Consider the following 18844-nt stretch of genomic DNA (forward strand, 5'->3'; position numbering starts at 1 on the left):
AACCATCAGTATTTACATTTGAGTCAAAATCTATTTTTGATCACTTTGATTTCAGCACTTGTAATAAAAATGAACACAGATTTGCTAATCAGCTGTATCTCTTAGTTTTGGGCAATTTTTTAAAGACATTTTTACTTGTTGTTCAGCTTATTAGACCATAAAAAGATTTTACTGGGGCTTATACATTCCAGGAAATGAAAGGAGAAGTTCTGATTCCAAATCAGTAGCAAAAGCCATGGACATTTTTTTTGTTCCTTGCTTGGGTCCTTGTGGACTTTTAATAAGTTAGTAGTAACTCTAATCTCTTAAGATCATATTCTAGCATTAGGACTTTTATCTGGGCTTTTAGAGGTGAATGCATGTAATTTGCAGTTTGCCATATCTCAAAGTCCTATAACACTTCATCACTTGGGTGCTTCATCCCAAGTGGGCACGCAGGTATTGGTGGCTCTGGAACAGTTCCTGAGGAATCCAAGATTACTCCACCCAATCTCTACTTACTGTACTTTTTCACCCAAAGCAACAGGCTCCTTGTTTCCAATACACTCTTTGAAGTGTTTTTAAATATATGATCTTGAGTTGATTCATTTATCTTCAGAATACTTGGAGTGTTAGCTGTAGTAGGTATAACATTTTTACCTTTAGAGAAAGGTCGTCATCCTTTGAAAATAGGTTGAAATTTTTATTTGTTATAAAAATCTTTTAATTCATCGATTTTTTTTTGAGGATTTGAGAAAAAAACCTGACACAACATTTTTACAATTTTAATTGCTCTATGTGAAAATAGTGGGAATTCAGTTAGTATAATTTTTTTCCCTTTTTGACTTTTTAGTTCAAATCCCTTATATTTGCCAATAGTCTTTTATTTTTAAAAATTATCATACTTTGTCAGATGTGCTAATTTGAGTATACAGTATTTTCCTCAGATCTCTCATTCTTAAAAAACTAAAGACCTCATGTAGATCATAGTTTTCTAAACATAACAGTATCTTTTTCCAACCTGTGATAGAGAGGGAAATGATGGAGGTAAAAGACCCAAAGTCATGTAACGTAAAGATGTGCATGCTACACATTAACCCTATAAATACCAGAGCACTGGAATATTCTGAAAATTACCACTCAGTTTTATTCTCACATGGAATTAATCAAGTAGAAAATTTTAAAAGTTTATGTAAAAACCACAGTATTGAGGGCTAGGAATTTAGCTCAGTGGTTCCATCACCTGCCTCGTAAGCACAAGGTCCTGAGTTTGATCCCCGGAACCAAAAAAAAAAAATACAGTATTGTAATAATAGTTTGATATTTCTCTGTTACATACAACTTAACCACAGGGGTTATCCCAGTCATTAAGCTATGGTACATACTTGATCTCATTTATTAGAAGTGGATTTTATGGCTTACCAGTGTTTTTCCCAGCCAAATATTAAAAAGAAATGCTGTGAGAAAAAAAAAGAAGTGGGTTTTATATATGCATATGACAGACTTTTCCTATGATTTGCTCTGGTTTGATTCTGTGCCGGGTGCTCCTCAGCTGTCTAATATTAATGAAGTGAGAGTACATTACATCTTTCTGCTTTTGATAATAGCGGAGATGCTGGTCAGATGCTTATTTTATTGAGTTTTCATTTTCTTTCACATGAAAAACAGTTTTCAGAAGACAATTTTTTGTTATTATCCCCTTCCTAAAGACATTCTAGGTTGCTTTACTTTAAATCTTGAGCCACTAATGACTCTTGAATAAATTTAGGTCAGAAATCTTGTAAAAGTGATGTTTCTGACAGTTTGGAGACATGGGGATAATTTCAATAGTACTATAGTTTTTTACTGAATCCAGTTAACTTAAGGTGTGTCTATATAGAGCTTTTAAAACTTACTAAATAAGGCTTTTTCTGTGCATTGTATAGACAGTGTACATTATATAGATGTAAATTGCAAGAACACCCATAACCTGTTATTCTGTGTACATTTTTTTTCATTTTCATCGGATGCATCAAACATGCAGCAGTAATAAGCCAGATTCTACTCAGGTGTGTGAGAGGAATTGCCTTAAATTCACTCTTTCTCTAGTATTTATTTCATTAGCTACTATGAACACAAATTGATCTCAAAAACATTTTTAGAAGATGCTCTTGAACCACATTTTTAAAGCATTTTCATTTTTATAAAAACTATAACATCACAAAAAGATTTGGGGGCGGTGGGGTGTTGTGGATGGGCATCACCCACAATCAACCACTCTAACCCTGTCATAATAACTTATCATTTGGACCGAACAGTATACTAAGTTGGGATTTTTGTTGTTATAAGTCATTGCTTCTCTGGCTTCATAGTTATACCTCCCATCATCATCCCCCTCAAAATCATTCTTGATCATTCTGTTTTCTTTCAACAGCTTCAGAGGATGATTCTGAGGAAGATGGAGAACAAAACAGAACATATGATATTGCTTAACTTCATTTAAGACAAATGGATGATCTGTGAACAAGTGTTTATTAAGACTGGCAATTAAGTATGAATTAATTTTGTAAGGAAATGCCTGTGAAATATATTGACTGTATATAAAATGAATATATATACGTACATATATACATGTGCATATATATTCATTCTCAAGTGTTGCTGAATTAAACTTCTTCTGCTGGACTTTTTAACCTTGACCAGCATATCTGATGTTTATAAACTGCTAAAAATATTTTTCTTGTAGGTGAGTGGGAAAGTATTACCCTTGTTTTAAATATCTAAGCAATGCCTATCAACCCTTTTTTTGTGTGTGTTCTGATTACTGTAGTCATATTTATGAAAAACAGATTTGTGTTCTAGTTTCTTGCTAGTAAGAAAAAGGGGACAAAATATGCTTTTGAAATAAACTGCCAAATGGCACCTAGTTTTTCTTCTACAATGCCTTACATAGCATTCATACTTTAATAATCATTTACTTCCAGTGTTTCTAAAAAACTCAAAAAGAATGGGAAGACCATTCATTATATTAGGTTTCCAAATTTAATTTGAATTCTAAATTCATTTAGCAATAAAACCTAATTTTAAAAAAGTATAAAAGACTGAGAAATGATGGAAAATTTTTTATATTGATTTTTCAAAATGCAGACTATATTTGATAGGTGATAGTATGTAAGTATTCCTTTAGGAATATTTCAGCTATAAATTATAATTGCCAGTCAAATGCTATTTGGTTAAAAAAAATGATTGCAATTGCAAGTAATAGAATCTTTTTAAATCCCATAGTCAAAGTTTAAAACACTGGTTTTCAATATGTATTTTAGTGTTGTCACTACTTTATAGATAAATATGATATAAATACCTGTTTTGGGTCCTGGTCATTTTTAACTGTTACTCAATAATTCTGAGCATTTACTTGATGATAATTAATATTTTTCAGTATTTGGGGAAAATAGATGAAAATTACCTGTTCAACCTGAATGAGTCTGCACTGTAGTCATAAGTTGTGTATTCCATAACATTGTATTTTTTCCTGTCAGTACCAGTAGGATATACTTAAAAACACCTGAAAGTGGTTCCAGGTTAAAGTCTGATGTTACAGCAGCAAACTACTTTCTCAAAACCTAATCGAAACCATGTAATTTCTCAAATGTGAATGAACAATTTGTCCCCACTTAGTTTGTTGGTCTTCTGTGAAATCTTGGCTGGAAATAAAGTGCATACTCACTGATTTATTTCATAGTTTGAACTGTTTCCTTTTCAACTGGTGCACAAAGAAAAAAAAAAGACTTTAAAACTTATAGCCAAAAATTCTATTAAAATGTCAAATCCTGTTTTTTAGAGCAATATGAGTGTTTCTAAACCATATGTTCAGCTCTTGCCTGTTACCTGTACATTGCCTTACTTAAGGCAGAAACACAAAATTTAAGGATGCCAGTTTCAACATATTCTGTGAATCCTTAGGGATGCTTTCAGTGCCTAGCCATGTGCATGTCTCTGAGTTTGATGCTTTGCACCTTATATAGTTAACTAGAATGAAGACATAGAAGAAACAATTTCTATATTCTGAATATAGTAAACAAGGCTGTGTTAATATAAAAAAAATGGAAGCTTCAATAATTTAGTTATCTGTTGACCAAAAAATAGACTTGAAATAGATGTGTTGCCACAAAAAGAAATTAAGATTCAGCACTTCATTACCAGAAGCTCTAAACTTGTAAAATGAAATCCTTCCTGATGGACACATCTCTAATCTTTTGTTTCAATAATTTTTAAAATTTTAATAATTTGTGATGAATGCTAAATTCTGTTTGTTTAATGTGTCTAAAAGTAATGGAATTTTAAAATTTTGTGGAGTATGAAGTGTTAAAATCTGTATCTTTCATCTAAATTATAAAAGAAAATACAAATAGTAGAGGATATATTAGCCAAAGTACCCAGTGTCAGGATATTTAAATGTATAAAATCTATTTTGAAATCAGACTTATTTCCCATATCACATTCATCAATAAAAGAGTAAGTTAAATTGTAAACTAAACTGGTTCAGCTAGATGGAAGGCAAAGTAAAGCAGGTTAAGACAAATAGGCTGGATTTTTATTTGTATTAGCTTCTTGGACTTCAGGCTTTCCTTTATTTGAGTGAAATTTTCTGCATTTGAAATGGTGGTTAAAACCCTTAAGTTAGATATAAGATCATTCCTTTTCCAAAACCTGCTTTAATGACAGGGCCATATTTATATATCTGTGAGGTGGCTTGAACCACCAGAGGTTCAAGCTTGCAGGAACATGTTCACAACCCAAAGGTTGACTTTTGTCATAGCGACTTCATGAAAATATTGCTACTAGAATAAGAGTACCATAAAAGCTGTAATTTTCAATGTCAAGTTTTGTATTTAACTCTTAGGAATCAGTGTCAAGACAATTGCTGTCTTGGTCTGAGATTACCAAAAATTTAGTCAAATTGAATAGCATATTCGTTTTCTTCTCCAGCTACCAAAACACAGTCATCGTTAAAAGGTGATTGGGATGTAGTTGAAAAAACTGTAGTGAAACCAGAATCAGAATGTCTTTTGTAGAAGAACCAAATGATTGCTCCCAAAACTGTCAAAATTACTGTACTAGCAGCCACCAAAGTTGATATTAAAATGTGATTATCTGAAAAGGAAAACACAAGAGAATATATGGGAAACAAAGCTGTAGAAGTTGGAAGTATTGCATTTTGGAGCGCACAGGTGTAGTATATAGTTCCATATATTTCTCTATTAGAGAATTTCTCACAGACAGGCAAAAAGTTACACATTTACTACTGTCAAGATTCTTATTTCTTAGTATTAAAATGAGAGATACAGTATGTTGCATTTTGGATTCTTTGCATTTGTTTTAGTAGTAGTACATATTTTCAGAACACATCCCGAATTTTACCCATGTGGACACACTTGTTATTTCAGTCTATTAATGTGTCATAATATATAATCAGTGTCTATTGATTTCATGGCCACAGAAATACAGACAAAAAGTAAATTTACCCAGAAAAGGCATAATTTAGAATGATTTACAGACTCATAATCACAGCTTTAACGAATTAAAGACCTCATCCTAAGAACTGCAATAGGACACAGTAAATATATATACTTATATTTTTACATTCTGTAAGTGATCTGTGGCCAAGTTGCCACCAAGGCTTTTTGGCTACCTACATATTACTAAAATGTTGGACAAAGTCAATCACAGGACAACTCATTAGCAATATATTAAGATGTGCAATATATGCATCTGAAGGAAAGGATAGTTCTGCATTATATCTGCTTCATTAATGAAAGAGAAAAATCTGTTGCTTCTTTGATTAAGCAAGTAAGTGCTATTATCTAACACTTGATCCTCATTTTAAAAATACAGCTAGAAAGAGAAATCAGCCTTAGCCTAAGAATAGAAAGTTGAGGAAACTTACTACAAACATAACCTTCACTTCACTGTCATTTCTCAAACCCACGTAACCCATGCTCTCAACCTTTGGCTTTGGCAAAGGTCACCAGATTTTTTTTAATTTTTTTTATTTTTTTATTACTGGGGATTGAACTCTGGACCTTGTGCTTGGGAGGCAGGTGGCAGAACCACTGAGCTAAATCCCCGGCCCTAACCAGTGATTTTTATGTTGAAGCATAAACACCTGAACATGTCCGTTCAAGCTGAGATATCTAGACTATTAGCCATCCACCTTCAACCTTTATCCCACTTGACTTCCCTGACAAACTTCTTTTACCTTTATTTTTCATACTCCATTATTTAAACTCTCCATGGTTGACCTCAACTATTCAAGTCTTTTAAATAAATCTAGATAATTGTATAGTCAGTGCCTGATCATGTGAGACTCAAAGTACATAATCTACTTTTTAAAAGTAAAGCCTTTGTTGGACTAACAATTTATTGAGTGCCAACTGTGTATATTTGAGACATGGTTTAACTTGCCCAGATGCATTTAGTTAAGTGATAGTAAAAAGTCTAATCTATCTAGGTTAATGTTGATACATAAACTGAGATAGCTTTTCTTTTCACACTTTCTGATGCCCACTTACCTTCAAGATTTAACTCCTGGATCATGTCCAGTAACTTTTGGGGAACCCTGCTTGGCTAACTCCTGCTTGCTTTATGCTCACTAGGCTTTGTGCATCCTAGTATAACCCTCTCTTTTAATATTCTTTCCAGGGTATATGAATGGAAACTTCTCATTTGCAAGATTACTGTTAGTGTGTCAGCTTCTTGCTTCAACTCATTTGCCTTGCTACATATTAAAGTCATAGACTATGCCTAATGCTTAGCAGTATAGGAGGCTTTCACTTTCTTCCTCTTCATTTTGCTCAAATATGGCCTTATCATTGAGGCCTTCCCTTATCACCCTACTTTAGAAACAAAAGCTCCCCTTCCCCCTACTTCATCCTCATCCTGCCTTTTTTACCTACAGTACAGGTCACTGTCTGACATTCTATTTTTATCATTTTAACCTTTCCACTAGAATTTAAGTTTGAAAGCAAATTCTTTTTCTGCTCATTGCTTTCTCAAATGTCTAATTTCAGATAAAAGCCAGGCACCTAGTAGTTACTGAGTTATGCATCAATCTTTAGGTAAAATGGATTTGCATATATGTTTTAATGAATTCAAAGACAACACTCCTGATCTCTAAAAACCAAATATTGCCAAGTCTTCCCAGCTGTTCTTGATAATGGTTTTGAGACTCATCATAGACCTACATGCTCTTTTCTAAACATAATTGAATTTACAGAAGTTTTTATTTTTCTTAAAGTGTATGTGTGCATAGCTAAAGTCTAGTTCCAGAAGGAAAAAATACTGAACCCCTGCCCCACTACTCAACCTCTCAATAACCATTCCTCCATTCTATTGTCACTCTACTTCTAAATAACATGGTCATGCCACCTTTCTTGATTCTTTAAAAATTTAACTGAAATCCATCTAACAAAAGTGTACAGTACAATAGCATCAAGTACATTAATAAGCTAGGTACATCACCATTCATAAAATTTAAACTACCAATTTACTCCCATTCCTCCCTTTCCTAGCCCTTGACAAGCATTCTAGTTCACTTGTGGCAAACCTATGGCACACATGCCACAAGCGAGCTCTAAGAAGTTCACACTTAAGTTCTAGTTTCTGTCTATATTTGAGTAGGCACCTCTAAGTAAAATTAAACAAGTTAATCTAACATTTATCTATTGATTGGCTTTTATCACAGCCTAATGTCTTCCACGTTCATGAAGATGGGACCCTGGGTCAGAATTTCCATTTTTAGGACTGGGGATTTAGCTCAGTGGTTTTGCTGCCTGCTGTGCAAGCACAGGGACCCAAGTTTGATCCCCGGTACCAAAAAAAAAAAAAGAATTTCCCTTTTTAGGCCAAATAATATTCTATCATTTGCATAAGTAACATTTATTTATTTGTCTGTTGGACTCTTGGGTTTCTTCCACTCTGGCTATTGAAAATAATGCTGCTATGAACATGTTGTGAGCCCTTGCTTTCAATTCTTTTGGGAATATATGCAGACAAGGAATTGCTGGGTCATATGGTAATTCAATTTTTGAGGAGTTGCCGTGTGGATCTTGCTAATATTTGTCTTTTTTTAAACAATAGCCAATTAATGGATGTTACATGGTTCTTCTTAAAATGCTATACATTTTCTACTGATAGAATGAGGGTGCAGCTCATATACACCAACCAACACACTCTGTTTTTTCCTTCTCCATCATAGTTTTATCATGGCAAGCTCCAAATGGAGAAAATATTTGTGACACATAATACTAATTTTTAGATACAAAAGACATCCAAAATTTTATTAAATTCTTATAAAAACCTGTAAGAAAGGAGACCTGATAATAATGACAAAACAAGCATTTCATAAAGAAGGTACCAAAATGTGCTTGCATCATCAAGGAAGTGAGAACACAATAAGATAACTATGCATCCATCTGAATAGCTAAAAGTAAAATTTGAAAATACCATTGTGGGATCAATGTGAAGTGTGAAGCAAATGAAGCTTACCAACAGGAATGTTAGCAAGATTGAACCACTTTGAAAAATTATACAATAGTCTCAAATACAACTATATGAATATATACCAACATACACCATTTCACTTTGGGTAATATACTCAAAATGACCTAGATCCCAAAAGAAGACAGTTCATAGGTGGCTCTATTCATACTAGTTCAAGGTAAAAATTCAAATATCCAAAAAAAAAAATAGAAAATTCCTGATTATAGAATATCACGAAGAAATACAATAAACACAACAGTGTAGATGAATCTTTAAAACATCCCTGAGTAAAAGAACCCAAACGTACATATGTAGAACATGGTAAAGTTCAGGAAGAAGCAACTTCAAGGTGCATTAAATCAGAAATTGGGAGTAGATGGGTGGTAATGTGGACTTTTTTGGGGAAGAGTAGTGAGGGAGCTTTATGGGGTGATGGAAATGTTGGATGTCAATGATTTGGTGATAACAGGTGAATACAGAAATCCTAGGTTGTATGTCTAAGATTTATGCATTTTCTGTTCATTGTACCTCAAAGATCTATATTATCCAGTTGATGAAAATCTAAGTTTCGTGACACACACTGAGAATGCAGGATGCTACTCCTATAGACCAAGATAAATATTGATTAAAGCTGTCATCTTGCATCAAGCAATTGCATGTTTTTGTGCAAGGTGATTCATTCATTGCAATGCTTGTTTATAACAGCAAATGTTTGGAAACAAGTTTGAAGCTGTGTGTGTGTGAGAGAGAATGAGCATAGAGTTGTAAAAATGGAATATAGATCTACATATAGAAAATGATATGGAGAGTACTAAACTATATTAGTGAATAAAGGGCCAAAGTAAGTCATGTATCTCAGTTTCCTTGTCATGTATCGCAGCATCAACAAAAGAAACACTAGAAGGTTGAAGAAATTAAGTGGTGCCCAATAAGAGAAAAGACAGGATAGGGTGGGACAATGGTTATATTAACACTGTTTTGGGGGGTTTTTTGGTTTTTGGTACCGGGGATCAAACTCAGGACCTTGCATTTGGAGGAAGGCGGTGGAACCACTGAGCTAAATCCCCAGCCCTTAACATCATTTTTATTTTGAATCATCCGTTACCTATCTTTTCTTTAAAAATGCATTTAATATGCCATTATGCTTTATGAATTGTACCTGGAACTGAGGAGAAACTTCTAAACAAAACATAGAGTTAAATCCACAAAAATAGATAATGCAGTTTGATAGAGAAATAAAATTTGGTGTAAAAAAACTCATTTCATGCATAACTTGTGGTTATCATATTTAAAATGTCATGTCCTACTAAATAGATTACCATTCCTACGAAAGTTCCACTTTATGTTATATAATCTTAAAAAAGGGTTTATATTAGAATTTTAACATGCCAGAATTTTAATATTTAACTATGGGCAAAAAAAACACTGAGGCTGTACTATTACTTACCTGATAAATATTTCTTGTCATACGGGACTAAAATACAAAAGAAAATTAAAATTAAAATGTTATATATATATATATTTTTTTTTTATAAGATAGACATTAAACACTTCACAGTCATTAAAAATGAGCACTTTATTGTCTTAATATTCTTGTTTGTAATGAATTTAGTTTTGAAAGACAGATATAAAGGCCTAGAAAAATGCATTAGATTTGGTTGATGGAAAAAATAAGGGAACTCAAGAAAAAGATAATGAGATGAAGAAAATAAGAGGATTCTTGTTGGACAGTCTGAAGTTGAAAGTACAGTAAAGCAACTGTGACTTTATGTCATTAGTGTGGATTTGCTCGTTATTTCTGATGTTTTGAAGTTATTGTTCAAATTAAAAACTTGTCTATATAATGGTGCCCTGGAGTACAGTACATGAACTAATTTTAAAAATTCAGATCTTTGAAATTGGTTTGCTACTACTATAAAATTATAACAAACTTTTACAACACTAAAAATTACAGTCAAGGACCCCATAGTGGCAAATATAAAACAAAAATGTGTATAATTTTAGATGTAAAAAAGAAAATCAGAGCCAAATATATTGTTTTGGTTTACATTTGAGGGAGAAAATACTAAGGATGCAAAGTGGGGAAATAGTGGTTTGTGTCACGTGTCATGCATCCCAAATTGATATACTAAAATTCCTTTTTTACTGAGTAGACTTACTCTTCATAATTTAGAAGAACAAACTTTACACAGTGTTTAACATATAAAAATACTGTGGAAGTCAGACATGATGGTGTTATCTGCAAGTTTGAGGTCAGCCTGGGCAACTTAGACATTTTCTTTAAAAAAATTTTAAAAGGCTGAGGATAAAGTTGAACCAGGAGGGTGCTTTCCCAGCATGCATGCATGAAATGCTGGATTCAATTTCCAGTACAGCAAAATTAAATATGTACATATTATTGGATATATATGTATATATTATGTATATATATACATATAAATATATGGGACAAGGTAATTTTGTTCATTAAAATATATTCACATGGATCAGATAATGTATATGTTAAATTTCAGAATATATTATGAACTATGTTGTTATTTTTACTGCAGTATATTTTTTCTTTTAGACTAAACAAAGGATATTCTTATAAATAATCTAATTTCTTATAAATTACATTAAAATTCTGGAATTATATATGATTACTCTCACCACTTCTCAAATCACATGCAATAAGGGTACAATTCTTTTGAAAAATAGAAGAAATTTTTGACATCTTGGCAACTTCAAACAATTAAATTTATGCCTAGTTCAAATAATCTGCCCCAGCCTCTGAAATATAAAAGAATTACACATAGATTTCCGAGAGACTTGAGAGCACACCACACTATTGTATTCTGAAGTCCTCCTCTAAGACACTAATCCAGAAGAAAAATATTTGAAAACCAGCCCAACTTTCCTTTCCCTTCCTCGAATGGAAAAAGACATTCAGTCCATACTTACTAGCTGCTTTACAAAGTGTTCCTTCCACAGAAGAAACTTCACAATTTCCTTTTTTCCATTCACCTGTTTTGGTGTGCAGAAAACCACAGGTGTCCACTAGATTGTCACCATCTTCTTGGTCTGCCCAGTTATCAAATGTCATATTTGAATTATCAAACCACTTGAAACTTGCATCTGTCAAGGGATATTTTCAACATCATGACAGTTTTAAAAGGTGAAAGCAGATTTCAACAACAGAATCAAAGAAGTTCTCTTCAACTCTCTCCAGTGCCTACTATGTTGGGTTTCTCCTTTTGTATTTTGTGAAGAATACCCAGTAATACAAAATGCACAGGTCATGTGAGCATATTATCATGATGTAGATCAGTACTTTTGTCATGCTCACCATGAAACTCATGCTCACCATGCAACTGCAGCCATCCAAATACTGTGATTTGCTACATAAATAAGCTGCACACCTGGGCAAGTGGCAGAAGCTAGAATGTGAGTCCTACAGCAGTGTTTCACAGCACATGTAGTCAGAAAATACAGTATGACCTCAAGGGGTACTGATGTGGCACAGATGTTTATATAGAGCCATGGGGCCTTAAAATGTGGCAGTGCCTCCAGATGTGTCCCATGCCCACTTTTATTTCCTGTTTCATCATCCATTAAGGCTGCTAAATCTACTTAACCTTATTGAGATAAGTGTTGTCTTCTACCAGCTTTATTCCTTGCTGCAGTTGGAGAAGCGGAACCATATCTTTCCATGGCTCTCATCCTCTTCTGCAGCTACTATATTTTAAGCTCCCCTGGGACAGAATAATATTAGGCAGGGCATACTTCTACCCATTCAAAATTCAAAGCAAACTAGGCTGCCTCTCAACAGTGAGTGAAAACTCAAGATAAAAATACTTTCATACATTGTTTTGTTACAATTTTTACAATATTAAAGATGTTTTATATTTTATATACTATTATGTTTTGAAAGTCAGGTATATTAAGTGTTTTTTTTAAACAAGGTGATGTGATTGTTCATGTGTTCGTATATTTGAATAATATACATATGAGAGGTATGCCTCTCCAATAAAAGGATTGATTTATTTGATAAAGAAAAACAAAAAACTAAAGATACTGGACTACAGGTTTGGGAAGTTACTGAGGTTAAGTACTTTCTAAATTTTTTGTTTGCAGGATTAAAATTAGGGATATATTCTCTATATAGAAAATTTTTGAAAAGATATTAGTTTAACAGTTATTCTGAAACATACTATTTTTGCAAAGAAAAAATATGCTTTCATGGGCAAAAAATTAAAGTGAATATCTTAATACTAACCTTTAATAATTTCAGGTCATTTGAAAATGTTTATACAGTTTAGTTTTTTGTAGTGGTGAAAATATGTTTACATTATGTAACGTTATAAGTAGGGATAATTTATCCTTATCCTATAACTGCTGACACCAATATTAACTTTTATGACCATGCCATATTACAAAAGTACTTAGGAACACATTTTAATCCAGACAAGAGGATCAACTGCATCTCTCATTGTGAAACACATGGAGCTACTCAGGGCAATGGTATGGTTCATGTTACAGGTGCACACTGAAAATGCAATACCCGGAGGCCACAGGAAACATTCATTTGATCTAGAGAACAAGAATCAAAAAGCCCTAAGTTTTACTAACATTAAAGAAAGAAAAAGTCATGTCCCATAAGGTAAATATCACTTACCGTCTGTGTCATAAAACATGCCTAGCAGGATATCATCTGGTCCTTTCCATTGCTTTTTCAAAGTATCCAGTATAAAAGCATTTTCTTCTTCATTGTGTATGCTTATCATGTCTGCTCCTGAATTATTTTGAGGGGGGAAAATGCATGTTCCAAAATCAATGAAAATCACATGAAGCATATAAAAATTATAAATTACATACATTCCACCTTTACATCTTTTAAAGGAGGCCTTTTTGGAAAATCAGTAAGTTTGCAGAAGGACAGGAAATGGGGCTAAAACCCAAAACATACCATATTGTTAAAGAGGAGTATCAGAAACTGGACATACAATTCTATTACAAATATAAAAAAATTACTTAACAAGTAAAAATGGTCTTACACTGTTAAGCCAATTTACTGTCACAAAAATATAGTAAAAAATGTGTGACAACTCAGTCTGACTACTAAAAAGAGAGAAAGCAGACTTTGAGATCTGCAGAACAGTTTTGTATAATGGGAGCTAATAAGCAGCTACTCAGTAAAAATTAGTATAACATTTTTAGAGAGAATTTGGCAAGATGTTTCAAAAGCCCTTAAGTACATCTTTGATGCAGCAATTCTTAATAATGTATATTAAGATAAAATCATTTGTTCAGCAACACACGAATTTGAATTTGTGTTCACAAAGTACAAATAGGTACAATTATCATATGTTGTTTATGAGACTGAAAGAATGGAAACAGTCATCAATGTAAGTCCAGAAGCATAGTTACCAAAATGTTAGCAATGATTACCTTAGGGTGCTGCAATTTAGGGTGATATTTTTCAATTTTAAAAAATATGGAAATTTTTTAAAAAGTTTTTTTAATACTGATCATGCATTGTGTCATGAAGTAATTTTTAAAAGAAAAAAGATAACTTTAAAATACTCAATACTTTTATTCTGACTTTTAAACATAGTCAGAATTCAGCAAAGTTCTCTGTTTATCATTTTTTCAAAAAAAAGTCTGATTGGGCCAGGGATTTAGCTCAGTGGCAGAAGTGCAGGGTCCTGAGTTCAATCCCTGGTACAAAAAAAAAAAAAAAATGATGGCTTTTTAAAAAATCAGCTCCAGCTGTTTTGACCTCCTGTCTGTTAAATGTCATATAGACTTGTAATTTGTTGTATCCTAGTAATTACTGATGAAATGTGACCAAAATACCACTGTAGAAAAACTCTCAAGAGAAATATTTATGTTAATAATTTAGGCTTAATAATCCAGAGATGAGTTTTTTATCCTTTTCTCTGACCTTGTGGCAGCCAATGGAACTTTAATGACTTTTAACATCGTAATCTAATTAAATACTGTATAGACTTAAATTATTTTGCCAGGCAAATATGACACACTTTCATTTTCTTCAGTGACAGCATAAATCCCCAAAGAATGCATATACTCAATTTTTTTTAAACAATGCATTACCAATGACACTATCTATTGAGATGTAATTTGGGTCTTTAATTCTCTCTATGGTCAGTGTTTTAGCTCATAATACAAAAAGGAAAGATTGAAAATATAAATGCTGGAAAATAAGTTTTAGGTTTTCACAGTGAATACTATTAGCAAAAGTAGAGAGTAAGTACATTTAACTAAATTGGCACAAAACACTGGGAGAACTATAAATGCAGCTCTCTGTACCCCAAAAAGTAACAAATGACTTTTCTATACTCCAGTGATTGGTTTAAGATATGGTTTTGCATGACTATAAAGACTTTTTTCAAATACGAATATTGCAGTATTCCTTATGACTTTTCTTCTTCATACAAAGCAAACACAATTCATATTGACCTGCTGTCTGAAACAAAGCACTACCCTAGCCCAAAATAAGTAATTTACTAACTGAATTGAACTAGTTTTCTGATTCATCTATGAAATGAATGTTTCCAGAGTGAAAGTAAATACACAGGATAATCAAATAAATGGAAGGATTATTAAAACTGTGTGAGGAACTATAAAAAAATCACATTAGAAGCCAAGCATGCTGGCTGTAAATCCCAGCCATTTTGAAGACTGAGGTAAGAGGATTTCAAGTTTGAGGACAACCTAGGCAACTTAGTGAGATCCCGTTTAAAGGTGAAAAGGGGCTGGGAATGTAGCTCAGGGCTCCCTGGGTTCAACAGAAAATAAAATCAGTAAGATAGTCTAAATTTTTTTCATGCTGGGGACTGAACCCAGTACATGCTAGGCAAACTCTCCACCACTCAACTTTACCCTTAGTTTCTAAATTTTAAACTTTAACTGAGGAGAAAGTCATTTGTTTAGGCACAAAACAACTTTGTACATGCAGTTTAAAATTTTTCTTTCAACAAGTAGAGCTAATGGACTTCTAAACAAGCACTCGAAATTCAGGCCACAGAGTTGCTTGGTGTTTTTAGTGTTTTCCTTTGTTGAAGTAACTACATTTGAATAATAGAGGAGGTCAGTCAATTATTAATTTTGCCCCTGTATAGTAACAGTTGATTAACTGAAACAAATATTAATGCTGGACAATGAACTTTGATCTTATGGTTCATACAAGCTAATATAAATACAGGAACAAGTCTTTGCTTGGTTGTCACCATCTAATATAATTTTTATTATTGAAATTATGTTTATGTCGAAGTATAACTAATATACAGTAAATTTTTAAAAAGAAAATAATTGAGGGGAAAATTCAAAATTTAAAATTCAAATATAAAAAATCTTGTTAAACTAGCAAAATTGCTATTATTTTATTCAACTTCCTTGAAATAAAACTATCTTGGCATGTCAGAAATATTTTTTTCAAAGTCAGTATTCACCATTAAGTAGGTAAGAATTTTTCAAAGGAAAATAATATATACTAGAAACTTTGTTAGAATTTTAATAGAATTAAAAATTGTTTCCATTAATTTCTTCTATAATTAAATATGATTTTAATTAAAGTATCTCTAACACAACAAAGTTGTGTATACAAGATGTGACAAGTTTTCCAAAATGTTGTATTGGTGGGTTGTCAGAAATGGTGTTTTTTAGGTAAAGGGCATTTCTAAATGCTGGACTCGTGAATATGCCTAAGAAAAAAAATCTAATGAAATGAGAGACTCTTATGTCTCTTAAAAAGTACCTTTAAAGGACTGAGGACTCTTATGTCAACCAGCTTAGATACTTCAGTTGAAAAAAGATGTGAGCTTACCACAAAGTTTAGTTTGAGCTAAAGAATGTCGAGATTAGAGGCTAAACAAAAGCATGTACTACAGGCCAAAGAGCCAGATACATAAAATGCATTCACTCCAAGCACACCTTTTAGAAAAATAGCCTGGGGATGTAGCTAAATAGTGGAACATGTGATTTGGATATGTGAAGTCCTAGTTCAATCTTCAGCACTGCAGAAAAAACTTTTGCCAGGTGTGGAGGTGCAATCCTGTAGTCCCCGCAGTTGGGAAGGCTGAGGCAGAAAAACTCAAGTTTGAGAATAGCCAGGGCAATAGAGGCAAAGACCTTGCCTCACAAAACATTTTTAAAAAATTTAAATGACACTATTAACCACCACAGGTCTAACAGTGCTTGCAATTCCCCTTATGATGAATTATTTATTGTACTTTAGTAGAAAAAAAATATAAATATGATATTCTTCAAAGAAAAATTTAAATGACATTTTGCTGGGCATGATAGTGCATGCCTGTAGTCCCAGCTACTCAGGAGGGTAAGGTGGGAGGATCACTTGAGCTTAGAGCTTCAAGACCAGCTTAGGCCACACAGTGAGATGCTAACTCAAAAATAAATAAGTAAATAAATAAATGGCTTTGATGTTTAAATATTTAACGATGTGAAATTATAAATAATTTTCCAGAGGACATAAAGTGTATGCTCTAGCAAATAGCTTTTTTCTTTAATCCTATTCTTTATTACAGTCTCATTTCATGGGTTTATGTAATCTTTTGTCCACACTGCATGCATGAAATAGCACTTTAAAGGCAGAATAACAGTAATGAAGAATTCTTATCCCAAAATCTAAGAGACCTAGATGTATTTTGTTTTTACTTTATAAATTGATAATTATAACATGTTACAAATTACGAAATTGAAATACAAGGAGAAGATAGCAGGGTGGGGTGGTACACACCTGTAATCCCAAGAATTGGGAGGTGACATAAGACGACTGAAAGTTCAAGGCCAGCTTGAACTATATAGGGAGACTCTGCTTCAACAAACCAAAATCAAAAGAAATAAATTTGCAAAGATACTATGTTTCAAGCATTAACTTTGCTTTTAAGAATCCTGTTTTTACAATGAGTCAATACACTCTTTAAATTGTTGGGTTAAACCTAAGAATTATATTCCAAGATTTAGAAAAATCAATACCAATAGTGCTAGTTGAAAAAACTGCTATTGGCATATACCATCATCCCCTTTTTGTTACTGTCCTATGGCTCTTCAGTTTTCTGCAAGAGATGAGAGCTATTTGTACTCATTTTCAACTAATTTATTTCTTCGTGTTTTTTTTCTTAAATTCACTTCAGTCTGGATTTTGCTCCAAATACTCCACAGAGATTTCTATAATCCAAGTCATGAATGACAGGCACATTATTGTATCCAATGATCAGTTTCTGGTTCCCTTCCTCTTTGTCAACAGAATCTGACACAACTGATAATCTGCTCATCTTTGAATCATGTTCTTCTCTTGGCTTCCAGAAGAATCTGCTAGTCTTCTTAAAATCTGAGCCTCAAATGTCCCAGGATATTGCATGAGCTGCATTTAATTGATCAAAGCAAGTCACAAAGACCAGTCTAGATTCAAGGAAAAAAAAGCAAGCAAGCAGGTGAGACTTAGAATCCTGGCTCTGCCTATAATTACCTGTGTGATCTTGGACAAATAACTGAATTAATTTCTTCTCTTGATTAAAAGAGAATAAACTGCTTTAAGGTAAAGTATGAAGTACTTAAGCATAGTGCCTAGCACAGGTACATACATTAGACACTGATGTTGCTAAGTTGTCACTCTACTTTGAGTAGTATTGCACATTAACTGTGGCTTGTGTGTCATAGAGTAAAAGTTGCACATTAATTCTAAGAACCTCATTAAAAGTGAAATAAGACAAAGCCATTTTTAATGAATACTACTAATTAGGGGAGGGGAGAACTTTACCATGGCCAGTACACTGATTTCTCACATCCTCTATGCCTTCTACTTTAACAGCTTCTTGAAGAAAAATATAACAGCTGTCTTGGAACTGAACCCAGGTAGATGAAGGACAGCCTATGTGGAAAAAGAAAAACACTGTTAAATAACTTGACAGTAAGTACAGAAGTTCCTGATGATAATGATATTAGATATTAAGTTTTCGTACACATAATTTCCCTTGTTAAATCTTTGTTAAAATAAGAAAACAACCACTGCAATAGGAATTCCCCATTTTACATGTGGGAAAATAGGAATGTACGAATGATTCTTTTCTAACTTGACATGGCAAGGTCACAAGTCTTCAGATTGGTCTGCAATTCAAACATGCAAATTACAGCTTAATTACCAAAGCAAGAAACCATTAAAGAAGACAACCAGTCAGAATTACAGACTTCGGTCACGCGAAAGACGCCGAATCAGCCCGCTGCAGACAGGCAGATCTGTGCACGCCCTACCGAGGTCCTGAGTCACGCAGAAGACGCCGAATCAGCCCGCTGCAGACGCCGAATCAGCCCGCTGCAGACAGGCAGG

General features: G+C 33.2%; 2 protein-coding genes and 1 long non-coding RNA gene across 8 annotated transcripts in view; 2 read left to right on the forward strand and 1 right to left on the reverse strand.

Annotated features, from left to right (window-relative positions):
* Positions 1-3692, forward strand: part of Marchf7 (membrane associated ring-CH-type finger 7) — a 38880-nt gene extending 35188 nt beyond the window's left edge. For 4 of the 5 annotated variants that reach the window (XM_021265890.2, XM_004835893.4, XM_087196404.1 and 1 more), the window contains one exon: positions 2393-3692. In XM_021265890.2, the coding sequence (XP_021121549.1) occupies positions 2393-2451 (59 nt within the window). In that variant the 3' untranslated portion in view covers positions 2452-3692. Of the gene's footprint in view, positions 1-2002; positions 2028-2392 lie in introns of all 5 variants that reach the window. The other variant, XM_087196402.1, reaches the window with a different exon arrangement.
* Positions 3693-4530: 838 nt separating this feature from the next.
* LOC101702684 (CD302 antigen) overlaps positions 4531-18844 on the reverse strand; it is a 161811-nt gene continuing 147497 nt past the window's right edge. Inside the window, exons 2-6 of one of the 2 annotated variants that reach the window (XM_013076264.3) lie at positions 18278-18388; positions 13154-13270; positions 11440-11613; positions 9947-9973; positions 4531-5112 (exon numbers count right to left, since the gene is read on the reverse strand). In XM_013076264.3, the coding sequence (XP_012931718.2) occupies positions 4910-5112; positions 9947-9973; positions 11440-11613; positions 13154-13270; positions 18278-18388 (632 nt within the window). In that variant the 3' untranslated portion in view covers positions 4531-4909. The remainder of the gene's footprint in view (positions 5113-9946; positions 9974-11439; positions 11614-13153; positions 13271-18277; positions 18389-18844) is intronic. The other variant, XM_013076267.3, reaches the window with a different exon arrangement.
* The window catches only part of LOC147829917 (uncharacterized), a 60815-nt gene continuing 60296 nt past the window's right edge, over positions 18326-18844 (forward strand). Inside the window, exon 1 of the long non-coding RNA XR_015445488.1 lies at positions 18326-18427. This is a non-coding gene — a long non-coding RNA (uncharacterized LOC147829917). The remainder of the gene's footprint in view (positions 18428-18844) is intronic.

This window comes from Heterocephalus glaber, unplaced genomic scaffold, assembly GCF_053883595.1.
Source record: "Heterocephalus glaber isolate CG9 unplaced genomic scaffold, H.glaber_assembly_v1.0 deba00000347, whole genome shotgun sequence".
Classification (NCBI taxonomy): domain Eukaryota; kingdom Metazoa; phylum Chordata; class Mammalia; order Rodentia; family Bathyergidae; genus Heterocephalus; species Heterocephalus glaber.